At 43.2% G+C, this 16,141-nt stretch overlaps 1 protein-coding gene across 2 annotated transcripts in view; it reads left to right on the forward strand.

Annotated features, from left to right (window-relative positions):
* Window positions 1–15,887, forward strand: part of VSIG2 (V-set and immunoglobulin domain containing 2) — a 37,967-nt gene extending 22,080 nt beyond the window's left edge. The window contains exons 5-7 of one of the 2 annotated variants that reach the window (XM_030221276.1): window positions 729–848; window positions 11,611–11,758; window positions 14,464–15,887. In XM_030221276.1, coding sequence (XP_030077136.1) covers window positions 729–848; window positions 11,611–11,758; window positions 14,464–14,608 — 413 coding nt within the window. In that variant the 3' untranslated portion in view covers window positions 14,609–15,887. Of the gene's footprint in view, window positions 1–728; window positions 857–11,610; window positions 11,759–14,463 lie in introns of those variants that run through there. The other variant, XM_030221277.1, reaches the window with a different exon arrangement.
* Window positions 15,888–16,141: the final 254 nt, after the last annotated feature.

Below are 16,141 nucleotides of genomic sequence, written 5' to 3' on the forward strand. Positions count from 1 at the left end.
GAGGTCTATAAAATAATGAATGGAGTTGAACGGGTAGATGTGAAGCGTCTGTTCACGCTTTCCAAAAATACTAGGACTAGGGGGCTGTTGTGTATAAATTACAAATAGAGAACAATAACAACAATGAGCAGCTATAATAACCCTCCTTCCCACCACCACCCTCTACCCTTCTAACCCCAACAATAGGTGATTTCTACTACACTAAAGAATCCTAATTCATAGTTTTAAAATGTCCAGGAGTATAAAATACAACCCTTTCTATATGCCCTAGAGGGGAAAAATATGCCCTATGAAGCACTGTTATTGTTTTTTAATCTGTGGATAAATAAGAAGTCAACAACAATCTCAGGATTCAATCTAGCTCTCCTGTCTTCCATAGTCCCTCCTGGCATAGAAGTTGTCTTCTTAGAAGGTAGCAGGATGTACAGGATCCCCCATGTAAATTTTGTAGTTGTGGCCAGTATGTTCGCTTGTTTTTCCAAAAAATCAAAATATCTTTGTGGGCATCACTTAAACATAAATAACAGTCCAGTTCATTAACAGGCTTCAAAGTAGAAAATGACACAGGGACAAAGTTTGTCCCCATCCCTGTGGGCTCTGTCCCCGCCCCGTCCCTGCGAGCTCTGTCCCCATCCCCATCCCCGCGGTTACTGCGGTTCCCAGGCCCCGTGTCATTCTCTTGCCCATGTACTGAATCTAGTCCTTTATTCTCACATTTCTCTTTACAGATGAAAGAAGTGGGAATCTCGTTCTGACAAACCTGTCACTGGCATCCTCGGGCACTTACCGGTGTGAGGCATCCAATGAGCTCGGCAAAGCAACCTGTGACTTGACAGTGACAGTAACAAGTAACCAGGTTTTCTATGTGTCCGCTTAGATGTGTGTGGTGTATGTTGGAAACATTGGGGGAAGGAGGTCTTTCTCCTAATAAGGAGGAGGATGTGAACTTGCATGGTCTGACTTTGATGTGTGTGGTGGTCTCATTTTCTGGTCTCCTCCAGTTGTACCCTGATTGCAATACCACTCTATTAATATTTAAAATCTTCACCTAGGAGCAAAGATTTCCTTTCAAATAAAATTTTAGTGATTTAAAAAATATAACAGCTAAGGATGTAATTGCTGCACACATGCCTTTGTTTCAGACTCTTAACTGCCACTCTGTTTATATTACCCGCTTCTTACATAGTAACATAGTAGATGACGGCAAAAAAAGACATGCACGGTCCATCCAGTCTGCCCAACAAGATAAACTCACATGTGCTACTTTTTATGTATACCTTACCTTGATTTGTGCCTGTCCTTTTCAGGGCACAGACCATGTAAGTCTGCCCAGCACTATCCCCGCCTCCCAACCACCAACCCCTCCTCCCACCACCGGCTTTGGCACAGACCGTATAAGTCTGCCCAGCACTATCCCCGCCTCCCAACCACCAGCCCCGCCTCCCACCACCGGCTCTGGCACAGACCGTATAAGTCTGCCCAGCACTATCCCCGCCTCCCAACCACCAGCCCCGCCTCCCACCACCGGCTCTGGCACCCAATCTCGGCTAAGCTCCTGAGGATCCATTCCTTCTGCACAGGATTCCTTTATGTTTATCCCACGCATGTTTGAATTCCGTTACCGTTTTCATTTCCACCACCTCCCGCGGGAGGGCATTCCAAGCATCCACTACTCTCTCCGTGAAAAAATACTTCCCGCTTCTTAAGATGTGCAAAAGTCATTTCACTGCTCTCATTTGCTGAAGTGCTCAATACACAGTTTCTCTTGCCATTTAGGGATCTTGTGTGTTTATCCCACTCATTTTTAAGTAGTATGTTTCACTCAAATGATGCCTCCCGTTGGGGAGGGTCTGTTTGTCTGTCTGTCCATTCATTTGCCTTTGTCTATCCACCCATATGGTTACACAGGCAAAACTATGCGTAGATAAAGCTGAGAAGAGGAGAGGGACAGAATATTAAGGTGTTGCATTAACTGTTAGCTAATGCAGTTTCATAAATGGTCTCATCATTTCTATCATCTGCCCTTTCAGTTGTCTTTTTTTTCTAAGCTGAAGAGCCCTAATCTATTTAGTGTTTCTTTATTTGGAAGCTGATCTATCCTCATTATCACTTTTGGTGCTTATCTCTGTAATTTTTTTGTTGTCCTGCTATATCTTCTTTGAGGTGTGACCAGAGCATGGATATACTTACTTACTTACTTACTTAGTTATTGATTCATTCATTCTTTTCTATTCCACGTTTATCCAAGGAATAAAAATATTCATAATAAAACAGACAAATAACATATAACAAAATCCAATATAAACATCCCAAGGCTGATTTTCAGACCGCAAGAGTTAAACTGGCTAACTCCTGCGGTCAGCACTAAGAGCTGATATTCAATGCCGGGCTGTTTCCAGTGACTGGCATTGAATATCCGTTTTAACTTTGGCCGGTCAGACATTAATTTAGTGTCCAATGTTCCTATAATAAGCCATATGAGAACAGATTGATGGGAACATTGAACACTAAAGGGTTAACCAGCCAAACCGATATTCAGCCCCTGCTGGTTAAAGTCAGACCGGCCAAAGATATTTCAGGGTTTCACGTGACCAAATATGGCCACAAAACTTGGCTGGTCTGACTTAAAAAATTTGCGGATAGCCGGTTATATCACTTGATACTGCTGAATATCAGTGGATAGCTGGTTATCCCGCATTTAACCGACCAGGTGCCGTGGTCAACTGCAGCTGAATATTCGGAGGCCCATTCGTACAATTCAAATTTTACTTCCTTACTTCCCAATCCATGTGAACAAATTGTCATTAGCCATCCCATCCCATTACATTACAATTTTTATATACCCCCAGTATCCCCAATGGAGCTCAGTGCGGTTTAAGAAATCAAAAGCTGGGCAAAGTTTTCAAAGATTTGTGGAATGAGTCATAATAATTTACTGCTTTAAGTCTATTGGGTAATAGATTCCAAATGCCATCACAAAAAAATGCCCTTTCAGTAGTTTCTTAAATCTCTTCATCTCCTCTTGAAGTCTTAAATTTAGAGAAGAGTGTTCCATTCTTTTGGTCCCTGCTACACTGGCGCATCGCTTCATATTGAGAGTTTGTCAGGGCAGATTTATCAACTTTGAATAACTTTGTTTCCAGGGGCGTAGCCAGACTTCGGCGGGAGGAGGGTCCAGAGCCCGAATTGAGGGAGCACATTTTAGCCCCCCCTGGTGCTGCCGACCCCCCCCTGCCATTTTTTTACCTCCCCGCCACCACCACCTTTGACCCCCCCCCAGCGCAAACCCTTTCGACCCCCTCTTCCTGCCACCGCCAACCCTCCCCCACCGCCGTTGGGTACCTTTGCTGGCGGGAGTCTCCAACCCCAGCCAGCCGAAGTCCTCTTCTCTGGCACGGACGCATTGCTGATCTGCAAGGGCAGGCTTCTGTTTCTAACTAACTAACGAACCAGCGGCAGAGCAGAGCGGTGCTGTTCAAAACAGAGTGAATTTGCACTGGGTATCTGAAGTCTTTTACCTCTTAATAAAAGATTGTGTGGAATTTCATAGTTTGCATTAGAGACATTAGATTTTGAATTCGAACTTCAAACACCGGGTTTATTGAATTTGTTCTATTATAACAGAAAAACACCCAAATCGTGGGAATGCCCGAATCCCTCCCCAACATGCCCCCTTTTGATATGGACACATTGCAGATGAACTGCATAGAAAAACATCTTAAAATGTGTTTAGAAACTTGGGCGATTTTGCAAGGAAAACGTCCATCTGCCGCTTTGTGCTGTTTTTTGGATGTTTTTCTGTTTTGAAAATTAGCCCTATAGGAACATATGTCCCGACATTCGGCCGATGTCAGGCAGCACTTCTGCTGACGGCAATAAATCCAAATAGTCAATGCTGGACCATTTCCAGTGACCAGCATTCAATATCCGGGGTTTTTTTTTTAACTGCTGAAAAGTTAACAGGTTAAGCCGATATTGGCGCTACTCCTTCCACAATCACGCAAGCAGAAAACAACACAGAGTGGAGGAAAAAACAAATCCAAGTGACCAGCAAAACACAACGGTGAGAGCTCCATACAAAGTTTATTGGGACCCAATACGGTCCGTGTTTCAGCAAAAAGCCTTCCTCAGGGGTCGCTAGATCCTCTGCAGAACGTATAATCGCATGTGCGTGCTAGGAAAGCACAAATATAATGCCACTGAAGTCTGTGGAAATAGACGCTGCCAGTGCAAAAAGTCGCTAGCGTTATACCGGCCAATCTGTAGACACATAACATCAAAACAGAGAAAATGATGGCAGATAGACCATATGGCCTATCTAGGTTGCCTATCCCATCTACTCTACCTTAGAGAGCCACTGTTTTGTCCCATGTTTTCTTGAGTTTAGATAAGGTTGTCCTCTCTGCCACCTCCACTAGGAGGCATTGTCATGCTTCCATTACCCTTTCCTTAAATAATTATTTTCTTAAATTATTCCTATCCTCTTTCACCTTCATCTATTCTTCTTCATTTTGAGATCTTCCTCAAGAACTGGGAATGAAGACCAAGATCTTATGCAGTCAGTAGTGAGGGTGGACTGTATATATATTTTTTAAATTTATGAGGCTGCAGAACACAAAACTGTCAAAGTCAGTATAGAGCTAGTATTTATGGGATGGTGATTTAAAGCAGGAGCAATGAATAGCTAACGTCCAGGGCTAGAGAATCCTGTTCCCTGCATGTCCAAAGCAGGTCTCAGGCTGAGATTTCTGGGTGAAAGGTCTCCAAAGGAAAAGAAAGCCAGAAACGATCATTTGCCCAGTGATCCTGAAGCAGAAAGTGTTGATTCGAAACGCTGGCCACCGTTGATCACGGTCAAAAGTTTGAGAGAAAGACGCAGAGCTCTACCAAAAGAAAGCTAAGTTGAATTACTTGTTTAGCTGAATTTAAAGCTTAAGGCTAAATATATATGGAGGGTTTTTTTGGCCAATGATAAGTAATGCCATACTGCGAAAAGACCAAAGGCCCATCAAGCCCAGCATCCTGTCCCCAACAGCGGCCAATCCAGGTCAAGGGCACCTGGCAGCTTCCCAAACGTACAAACATTCTATACATGTTATTCCCGAAATTGTGGATGATGAGGAAGTCCAGCTCCCCATAGATGTACTATATGTCTGGGGGCTTCTCGAGGCCTTTTACTCCTAATATTAACAAGTTAGATTGTGGATATGGTGATTTAAATAGCCAGGAGAGGCTCCTGGCCGTTTAAGGGGCCCTTTTACTAAGCCGCTTAGGTGCCTAGGCGCACCCAACACGTGCCAATTCGGAGTTACCACCCAGCTACCGCGTGGCCCGTGCGGTAATTTCATTTTTTACATGCGTCCGCTACGCATGCCAGAAAATATATTTTATTTTCTGGTGCGTGCCGAAAATCAGGTGGTAACTCCGACTTGATGCACATAGGTGATTACTGCATTATTAATGCAAGAGACCTTACCACTAAGTCAATGACTGGCGGTAAGATCTCACACCCAAAATGGACGCGCGCCAATTTTAATTTTGTCGCATGTCCATTTTCGGCAAAAATTTTAAAAAAGGCCTTTTTTTTCCAGGTGCGCTGAAAAATGGATCTACACGCGTCCATAACATGCGCCTATGCTACCGCAGTCCATTTTTCAGTGCGCCCTTGTAAAAGGACCCCTAAGTCACCTGTCCAGGGTTAACTTAATCTGGTAGTGCAACTGAATATACCCAGTTGGTGCCTAAGCCAAAACCAGCTATTTTGTGGGTATTCCAGGGGCAGAGTCAGCACTTATATGGTTGCCAACATTTAGCACTTATGTTAAAAAAGATACAACAAAATTAGAAAAGGTTCAAAGATCGACCAAAATGATAGGCCATAGAATGTTATTGAATGGATGTAGGGAAAAATCCACTATTCCTGGGACAAGCAGTACAAAATGCTTAGCTCCTTGGATCTTGTCAGGTGATTGTGACCTGGATTGGCCACTGTCGGAGACAGGGTGCTGGGCTAGATGGACCTTTGGTCTGTCCCAGTGTGGTGATGCTTATGTCTTATGATAAAGGGGATGGTACTCCTCTTATATGAGGAAAGGCTAAAGAGGTTAGGGCTCTTCAGCTTGGAAAAGATATGGCTGAGGGGAGATATGATTGAGGTCTACAAAATTCTGAGTGGTGTAGAACAGGTTAAAGTGAATTGATTTTTTACTCTTTCAAAAAAGTACAAAGACTAGGGGACACTCAATGAAGTTACATGGAAATATTTTTTCACTCAACGAATAGTTAAGTTCTGGATCTCATTGCCGGAGGATGTAGTAACAGCAGTTAGTGTATCCGGGTTTTTAAAAAGTTTGGATAAGTTCCTGGAGGAAAAGTCCATAGTCTGCTATTGAGAGAGACATGGGGAAGCCATTACTTGCCTTGGGATTAGTAGGGTGAAATGTTGCTACTATTTGGGTTCTGCCAGGTACTTGTGACCTGGATTGGCCACTGTTGGAAACAGGATACTGGGCTAGATGGACCATTGGTCTGACCCAGTATGGCTATTCTTACGTTCTTATTCCTTTTACAAGAATCTCCCCAGGATACTTCCTGGAGTCCTGTTTATAAATTAGTTTTGCTTTGGCTACCCTCTAATCATCGTGTACAGTGTCAGATTTTAATAATATGTTATGGATTACTAGTAGCAGGTCTGCAATTTTGTATCCAAGTACTGATGATTTGCTGCTATTTAGCTTGTAATTTTACCCTAATAACAACCTCCAGTTTCACATTGATTCGCATCACTTCCTCTGACTCATCACTTACAAAGAAAGATTGCAGTGTGGGTATCTCCTCAACATCCTGTTCAGTAAAGACTGAAACAAAGAATTAATTTAGGTCCCTACTTATTAATGCTTGGCATAATGGGAGCAAGTCTATTACTGAATGCATAATTTAGATTCCCACCTCATCCCAATATCGCACCTTACTTTCCGCACAGAAATCGAAAGGTATTATACAACAATGTGCGCAACTTAATTGGTTAACTAGCTAATCAGCGCTGTTAATTGGATGTTAAGCAATTATCAGCACTAATTGACATTAATTAACATTTACATACACAACTCGCTAAGAGGTATGTTTACTAAGGTGTGTTAGCGTTTTTAACGCGCCTGTAAATTTAAGGCATGTTAAATGCTAACACGCCTATACATTTCTATGTGTGCGTTAGCGTTTAACGTGCATACACCATTTAAGCGCATTAAAAACACTAACACGCCCATAGTGCCACTTAGTAAACATAGCCCTAAGTGTATTCTGTAACGTGATGTGTGTAAATTCCAAGTCGCATTGTTCAAAAGGGGCGTGGAATGGGTGTGTCATGGGCATTTCTAAAATCTATGTGTATTATTATAGAATACACCTGCTCAGCACCTAAGTTAGGCATCAGAATTTAGGCCAAATAAAGCTTGTCCTAAATGGAGGTTGTGTGGAGAGGCACTCCGCATATTCTATATAGTGCTTTGAAATTTAAGCCAATTCTATAAAATTTACAGAATACGCCTAGGCGTATTTACATAGTAACATAGTAGATGACGGCAGAAAAAGACCTGCACGGTCCATCCAGTCTGCCCAAGAAGATAAATTCCTATGTGCTACTTTTTTATTTGTACTGTCCTCTTCAGGGCACAGACCGTATAAGTCTGCCCAGCACTATCCCCGCCTCCCAACCACCAGTCCCGCCTCCCACCACCGGCTCTGGCACAGACCGTATAAGTCTGCCCAGCACTAGCCCCGCCTCCCAACTACCAGTTTTTCCATACGGATTTTTCAGGCACCATATATAGAATCTTAGCCCTTTATGCAGTCTGTTAGCCTATTCCAGTGTATAGTAAGTAAATATAACTAGTTACTGTACTTAAGTAAAAGTCGTTTCACTTTTACTTGTAAAGAAGCACAGGAAACATTTGTTATTTTTACTTTTACCAAAGTAATAATTTCACCAATTTTTACTACTTTTACCTAGTTACTTCTGATGCTTGCAGTTAAAAAAAGTAAAAGCAGAAGTGAGATGTAAACGATAAACCAAATGAAACAGCAAAACCGGGAACAGGATTTTGCCATTGCAAACCTCATCATGCAAACATTGGATCATCTCATCTTAAATTTTGCTGTTCACGGAATACAGCCTATGAGAACAGTGAAATTGCCTGTTTGTTGCTTTGGTTACTGGTCTCCAGTCAAACCGAACAGAACATTTATCTAGGCTGCCCTCATTCACGTTTAAGAAAGTTACAAATTCTTCAGAACACCGCCATACACCTCCTATGTTATGCCCACCGATATAGTCACGTCTCTCCGTTACTCTGTAAACACCACTGGCTCCCAGTAGAGCAGCTACTCATCTACAAGACACTGTTACTCGCTTTTAAGGCCATCTTGTTTGGCCTTCCTGACTGCCTGTCGTCACTCACCATTCCCTATTTTCTTTAGAGAGGAAGTCTGGTTGTCTGGCTTTAAGACTAAAGAGTTTCCACACGTTTGACATTCTTGCATCAGTTCTTGAAGATATTCAAACAGAATTTGTCATCATAAGAAAAACTGTTAGAACAACAGACAATGATTTCAACTTTGTGGAAGTCTTCTCTGTAATTGTTATTATTATTAATATTTATTTCTATAACAAGTAATACCTCAAGGTTCTAAGCAATTTATAATTAGCAAAAAACCAAGATAATCACTTGGGAATATTACAGTTAGAGTACAAATTATATAAAAAGTGCCATAAGCCAGCAGATTGATAGCAAGAAGGATGCAATTTTATTCACCATATAAAAGCACACATGTAAAACTTAGATGCCTGACACGCCCATAATTTCGTCCTATCAAAGGCTGTGTCCTTTACCATGTAAATGAGTTTATCTTGTTGGGCAGACTGGATGGACCGTACAGGTCTTTATCTGCCATCATTTACTATGTTACTATGTTTTACTATGTCAAGGGCTTCATAAAATTTAATAAATACATACATACGAGTCAATAAAACCATAACATCAATAAATACAAGAAGGAGCAGTGGAAACCCGAGCTTTAAAGAGTAGCATAAGAAGCTTGTACCGAATATGTGAAAAGACTGTAAGCCAGTGTTCTAAACAAAGGAGAGGGGTAACACGATCGAAGCGATGTGCATGATGAATAAGTAAACTGCTGTTGACTGGATTAACGGAAGAAGTGGGAGGCCTGTGTACAGAGACTTGCAATAATCTATCTGGGTTTTAACAAGTGCCAGAATGAGGGAACGGATGGATTGGGTTGACAGAAAGGGCCGAACTGAACGTATATGGTACAGAGAAAAAAAGGAGGATTTAGTCACATTATATATCTGCGTCTTGAAAGTGATTTTAGAGTTGAATACAACACCTTGGACTCTAACAGAATCACTGTAACATAGCTGTGTACCATCTAGAGTTAAGGTTAGTAAAAACAATAGTTTCACACTTTGTTTTATTTAGGTAGAGACCATTATCTCTTAACCAGGTGGAAACAGCAGTGAGACAGGCTTTCAAAGTATCTGGTGGTGAAGAGGGTTTTGCATTATTTTTACAATTAGCACACGCCAAGAGCATTTTGTATTAAAATGCATAACTAAGTGGGGCATGAGCAGAGAAAGGGTGTGGAGAGTATATTGCAGATAGCACACAGTAACTTTATTTCTCATGCCGGAAATGAACTTTCTATAGTTGATTAACTTATTCTATAGCTAATTAACTTATTTTACAATTCACTCTATCATTCAGGAAGTTCAGTGCAATACCACCTTGTACTCTACCATTTATGCGCCTCAATGCAATACCACTTGTAATTCTCTATCCGGAAATGGCGATCGCCATTACGGCGTAATGTAAGCCACATTGAGCCTGCAAATTGGTGGGAAAACGTGGGATACAAATGCAACAAATAAAGAAATAAATAAACTACTGACAATATTGCAATTAACATAGGTCCACTTACTACTTCCTAAATAGGAAGCACTAATTGACCAGCGTACCATGTGTTAGTGAACATTTTAATGTGCGACTGCAGAAGTAATGCTGGGCATGCCCCTACTAGGTGTTGCATTTAAATTCTTGCTTTAAGGGGTAGGAACTGCAAAATGTAATGCATTTAAGAAAAAGGACCTCTTAGTGGTTTGAGATGTTACTACTACTACTATTTAGCATTTTTAAAGCGCTACAAAGCATACGCAGCGCTGCACAAACATAGAAGAAAGACAGTCCCTGCTCAAAGAGCTTACAGTCTAGTAGACAAAAAATAAAGTAAACAAATCAATTAATGTGTAGAGGAAAGAGGAGAGGAGGGTAGGTGGAGGCGAGAGGAAAGAGGAGAGGAGGGCAGGTGGAGGCGAGTGGATATAAGTGATTATGAGTCAAAAGCAATGTTAAAGAGGTGGGCTTTCAGTCTAGATTTAAAGATGGTCAAGGATGGAGCAAGACGTAGCGATGTTCCTGTTTTACCACTCTCCCTATGCCTTGGGTGCTCCTACCAAGTGTTGGTGTTCTTTACCCAATAGTTTTGGGAATTTTTTTTTTTGGGGGGGGGGGGATGATTTACAGCTCTCTCTGTGCTTGAGTGTTCATGCCACCATTTCTGCGTCTTTTCTCCGTTCCCTTGGTTTTGGGGTGCTCCTGCTTTACCCCAGGACCTGTTTGTACTCCAGAGAGTTCAAGCATTTAGAAAGTTTTTTTTCTACGTAAAGGTCACCAGATATCAGACATCATCTGCATTCCATTTTAGCCTAGCTAAGTATCAAGACACACCCACAGAAGACTCCTGAAGAAGGCCTTTTAGGCTGAAACACGACTCATGTCGAGTCTTGGATATCACAATAAAGCGAATTTGTTTGGTCATCGTCTCCTGCTCTTTCCATTGTCACCCTAGCTGAGTGTTCATGCCACCATTTTTGCTTCTTTTCTCCATTCCCTGGTTTTAGGGTGCTCCTGCTTTGCGTCATTCCTGGTGCTTCGGGGTATGGCTGCCTCCTCTCAGTACAAAGCACCCAGGACCTACACAAGTTCTGTTACTGTTCATCCTCCAATGATTGTTACTAGGGCCGCCGAGAGACTGCCCGGGACAAGGCCGCCGCCCCCCCCCCCTCCACCTGCCACTGGGCCCTCTCTCCACCCCCGGGCCCTCTGCACAGACCTTAAGCGCCTCACCTTCGAAAGCGCAGCAAGCAGCGAAAGAGACCACTCCTTCCTTCCGTGTCCCACCCTCGCGGGTTACGTCAGGCGAGAGCGGGACACGGAAGGAAGGAGTGGTCTGCCGCTGCTTGCTGCGCTTTCGAAGGTGAGGCGCTTAAATTCAATGCCAGGGAGCGACAGAGGGCGGCTGGGCTGGACTGCGGCCCGGGCTCCCCCCAGAGGCCCGGGCCTGGGGAATTTTGTCCCCCCTGTCCCCCCCTCTCGGCGGCCCTGATTGTTACCTATAAGTGTAGCAAGTCATTGTTTATTACGGGGACTACATGTTTTCCATAATCGTTTTATCTCAGTATTCCTTTTTTTCCGTGATTATTGAAGATTGCACACTGTATTTTGAAACTGTCTTTTGGACTATTGTTCTGTCTTTCAGGGACTGCAGAAGCTGGTGTGATTGCTGGAGCTGTGATTGGAGTTCTGTTGTTTCTACTGCTCTTGGGTGCAATTGCTGCATATATGGTATTCACCAGAAGAAAAAGAGAAAAACGTATTCAGACACAGTATCCTGGAAATGAAATAAGGTCAGAAACCAGAAGATCAAAGTTATTTTCCACTAGTTTGAAAAGCAATGAAAGCCAAAGGAGATTTTAATGTTTCCCTAAAATGTTTTAAAACTGTTTCAGCAAGCCTATGGCTCCTACTGTGGCTGATGTTTGGTTGGCTTGGGCACCTTCCCCTGAATCTGGTCTGTTTATCTTGAGTCTGGACTAAGTGTGTGCCATCGATTACAGTACTTCCTTTCTTTTATGTTTTTATTAGTATGTGAATCACTTTCAGCGGCATAATTGAGAGAGAAGGACGCCCATCTTGTGACTCAAATCGGGAGATGGGCGTCCTTCTCTCAGGGTCGCCCAAATCGGCATAATCGAAAGACGATTTTGGGCATCCTCAACTGCTTTCCGTCACGGGGACGACCAAAGTTCATGGGGGCGTGGCGGCAGTGTACCGAAGGCGGGACTCGGGCGTGGTTAAGAGATGGGCGTCCTCGGCCGATAATGGAAAAAAGAAGGGCGTCTCTGACAAACATTTGGCCGACTTTACTTGGTCCAATTTTTTTCACAACCAAGCCTCAAAAAGGTGCCCGAACTGACCAGATGACCACCGGAGGGAAAGGGGGATGACCTCCCCTTACTCCCCCAGTGGTAACCAACCCCCTCCCACCCCCCCCAAAAAATTAAAAAACATTTTTTCCAGCCTCTATGCTAGCCTCAAATGTCATACTCAGCTCCATCACAACAGTATGCAGGTCTCTGGAGCAGTTTTTAGTGGGTGCAGTGCACTTCAGGCAGGTGGACCCAGGCCCATCCCCCCCCCCACACCTGTTACACTTGTGGTGGTAAATGTGAGCCCTCCAAAACCCATCCAAAACCCACTGTACCCACATGTAGGTGCCCCCCCTTCAGCCCTTAGCACTATGGTAGTGGTATACAGTTGTAGGGAGTGGGTTTGAGAGGGGGGTTGGGGGGCTCAGCACCAAAGGTAAGGAAGCTAGGCACCTGGGAGCAATTTGTGAAGTCCACTGCAGTGCCCCCGGTTGGTGTCCTGGCATGTGAGGGGTCCAGTGCATTACGAATGTTGGCTCCTCCCACGACCAAAGGGCTTGCATTTGGTCATTTTTTAGATGGGCGTCCTCGGTTTCCATTATTGGCGAAAACCGAGGTCGTACATCTCTAAGGTCAACCATCTCTTAGGTCGACCTAAATGTTGAGATTTGGGCGTCCCCGACAGTATTATCGAAATGAAAGATAGACACCCATCTTGTTTCGATAATACGGGATGCCCCGCCCCTTCACAGGGACGTCCTCAGAGATGGGCGCCCTTAGAGATGGGTGTCCCCATTCAAAAATGCCCCTCTTTGTCCTGCAAAGTTAGTTAAGGTGGTATAGAGGGGCATTTTCGATTTAACATCTGACTTTGGACATTTTGCAGAAAACATCCAAAACTCCAGTAGCAAACATGGCCATTTTCAAAACAGGAAAAAAAGTCTCTGTTTTTGTTTTGAAAATGGCCATTTGGTAGACATTGTTGTGCTCAGTTCATCTATCTTTTTGGCCCATAAAAAAAAAAAAAGAGTCCAAGTGAAAAATGCATAAAATCAAGCCATTGGTACTTAAGGGGGGGCCATCATTCTTAGTAGACTGGCCACACAAACATCCCAACAGAGCAGTGGGACATCCTAGGGGGCACTACAGTAGACTTCATGTAAAAGGTCTCAAGTAACATCTCACCGTTACCCCCTTATATTTTATGGTGAGCCCTCCAAAACCCACCAAAAACCTAATGTACCCAACTGTACACCACTACAATAGCCCTTATGGCTGCAGGTGTCACCTACATGTGGGTGCAGTAGATTTTTAGTGAGTTTTGGAGGGCTCACACTTTCCACCACAAGTGTAACACTTAGAGTGGGTTATGGGCCTGCGTCCCCTTCTCTACAGTGCTCTGCACTGACCACTAGACGACTCCAGGGACCTGCTTGTTGCTCTAATAGGACTGGCCATAACATCTGAAGATGTCATAGAGCTTGGTATGTACTGTTTCATTTACATCTTTGGGGGGTGGAAGGGGGTTAGTGACTACTGGAGGAGTAAGGGGGGGGGGGGGGTCATGCCTTAATCCCTCCAGTGCTCATATGGTCATTTAGGGCACCTTTTCCTGACTTAGTCATGATAAAAACAGGTCTGGACCAAAAAGTCTAAATTGTAGCCCTGGACGTTTTTGTTTTGTTCCATTACGGCAGAGAAACTTCCAAGTTTTGGGAACACCCAAATCATGCCCCCTTGTGACTTGAACACACTGCAGACAAACTGGCAAAGGTGTTACATGATCATAATACTGGACCCCAACAATTATGCAGGCAGCGGGGTTCTGGAGCCCACCAATTTCAAAGATGTCTCGGTAGACCCATATATACACTATTTCAATAATCAATATAAGAGAGAAAAGGATAATATGAATATCTTTTTATATCCTACTCCTTTCAGGTTTGTAAAATGCAATATTGATTGATTCCAAAAATAAAGTGTTACATATAGGTGGATCACAATTTGAAATGAGATTGCGATTACATTGTGCTATGGAACCCTGTGATAACCAGAAGGTGTTGATGTTTAATATCTATCTCTAGTGAGGCTCACAAATAAGCATTTTGCTTGGTATGCACACAATGACTTTTAGAAACGGCAACACTGTTTATTTACCAAATTTCTTTGTTTTGCTTTTTGAGGGAGGATGCCGTTGCCCCAGGAATGCATCTGAGAGATGACCCTTCTGAGTCCCAGCTCCTTCAGCACCCAGGAGAAAACCAGAAATACCCAAGAGATGACCTTTCTGAGTCCCAGTTCCTTCAGCGTCTAGGAGAAAGCCAATAAAATCCAGACTCAACATGCCTATATAAACATATTAGACTAACCCTGGAGCTGATGCAAAAAGCTACAACGACAAGCCAAAAAGCACAAATAGACCTCCAGGAACAGAACAAAAGGAAACTCTTTATTGAGAGACATAGGCCGTGTTTCAGCGACCAAGCGCCTGCGTCAGGGGTCACAAGAAAGTTCAATAATGATGAAAATCGCAGAGACGCAAATATGGGAAATTAAAATTCAATACTGCATTCTCCTTTCACTAACGTAGTGCTGCTTTGATTATACCGCAAGCATAATAATCTCGCCAAAGGTTGGAAAATTTAAAAAAAAGCGCTCTTCTAAGCAGTTCAAATCCTTCAGTCCTGTATTCAGCAAACTTTAACTGCGAGAAACGCCAAAACTGATAAGCAGCTACGATGAGCCAAACCATGCAGTTATCTCAGGGTTAACATGCAGGTTACCAGCTGAGCAATGCAGAAAGGGGTTAAGCGAGGGTGTTAATTCCAGTGCTAAACATTTCCACACAGAGCTTTAAAATGAACGGTAAAAAGGCCATTACCTATTTCCCTGCAATGTAAAGGAAACAATGGCTTTTGATATGCACACAATGCAAGAAATCTTTTGTGAGGTATGGGGTTGATTGAGAGGAGTGGGTGTTTTGCAGCACCTCCTCCTCCCCGCCAACCCGACCCATCTGCCCCCAATCAGTCATTGGTGTTTACCAGCACCCTCTCCCTTCCCCAGGATCTGACACACCCCTGCCCCAACAAAAAAATAATTCCCTGTTGTCTAGTGACAGCTCCCACCACTCAACATGACCAACCCCCTCCTTCCCTCTCCCCAACTTTAAAGAATCCCTGGTATCTAATGACATCTCTCCCTCCTTTCTGACCTGACTCCTCAACTTTAAAAAATGTTCTCTGGTGTCTAGTGGCACCTCCCAGGTCCGACCTCTCTCCCGACACCCCTTAAAGAAGTAAGAAAATGACCAGCTCTATTATTTTGGAAAGAGGTGAGCCAATCTATAATGTGCAAGGGTGGATCCATCATGAGGTAGGAAGGACAACTATCTAAAAGACAAGAGGAGGCAGATAATTTCCTTAATATTCTTTGTATATTGGACTTATCTATCTCAGGAAAAGAAGTCCAAATTTTGCCAGTAGGAGAAATTGAAGTATAAGTAATTAATGATGCAGAATATTCCATAACAGCTTCTAAATTAGGTGTTATTGAGGACCTAATTGTTGATATCTTATCAGCAAATACTCAGCTAAAGTCTCAGCTGCAGGGAAACCTTGACCATTCGAGTATTGAGCAGGGGGACATTAAATTCCTATAAATTCCAAACAATTTTTTCTGATCTGAGGTAGTCCTTTCTCAGGGGTCCTTTTATAATGGCTCGCTGAAAAATGGCTTGCGGTAGTGTAGGCATGGGTTTTGGGCATGCGCCAATCCATTTTTTAGCTTGCCTGTAAAAAAGGCCCTTTTTTTTTTTTTTGCTGAAAATGGACGTGAGGCAAAATCAAAATTGCCGCGTGT

Source organism: Microcaecilia unicolor, chromosome 12, assembly GCF_901765095.1.
Source record: "Microcaecilia unicolor chromosome 12, aMicUni1.1, whole genome shotgun sequence".
Lineage (NCBI taxonomy): Eukaryota > Metazoa > Chordata > Amphibia > Gymnophiona > Siphonopidae > Microcaecilia > Microcaecilia unicolor.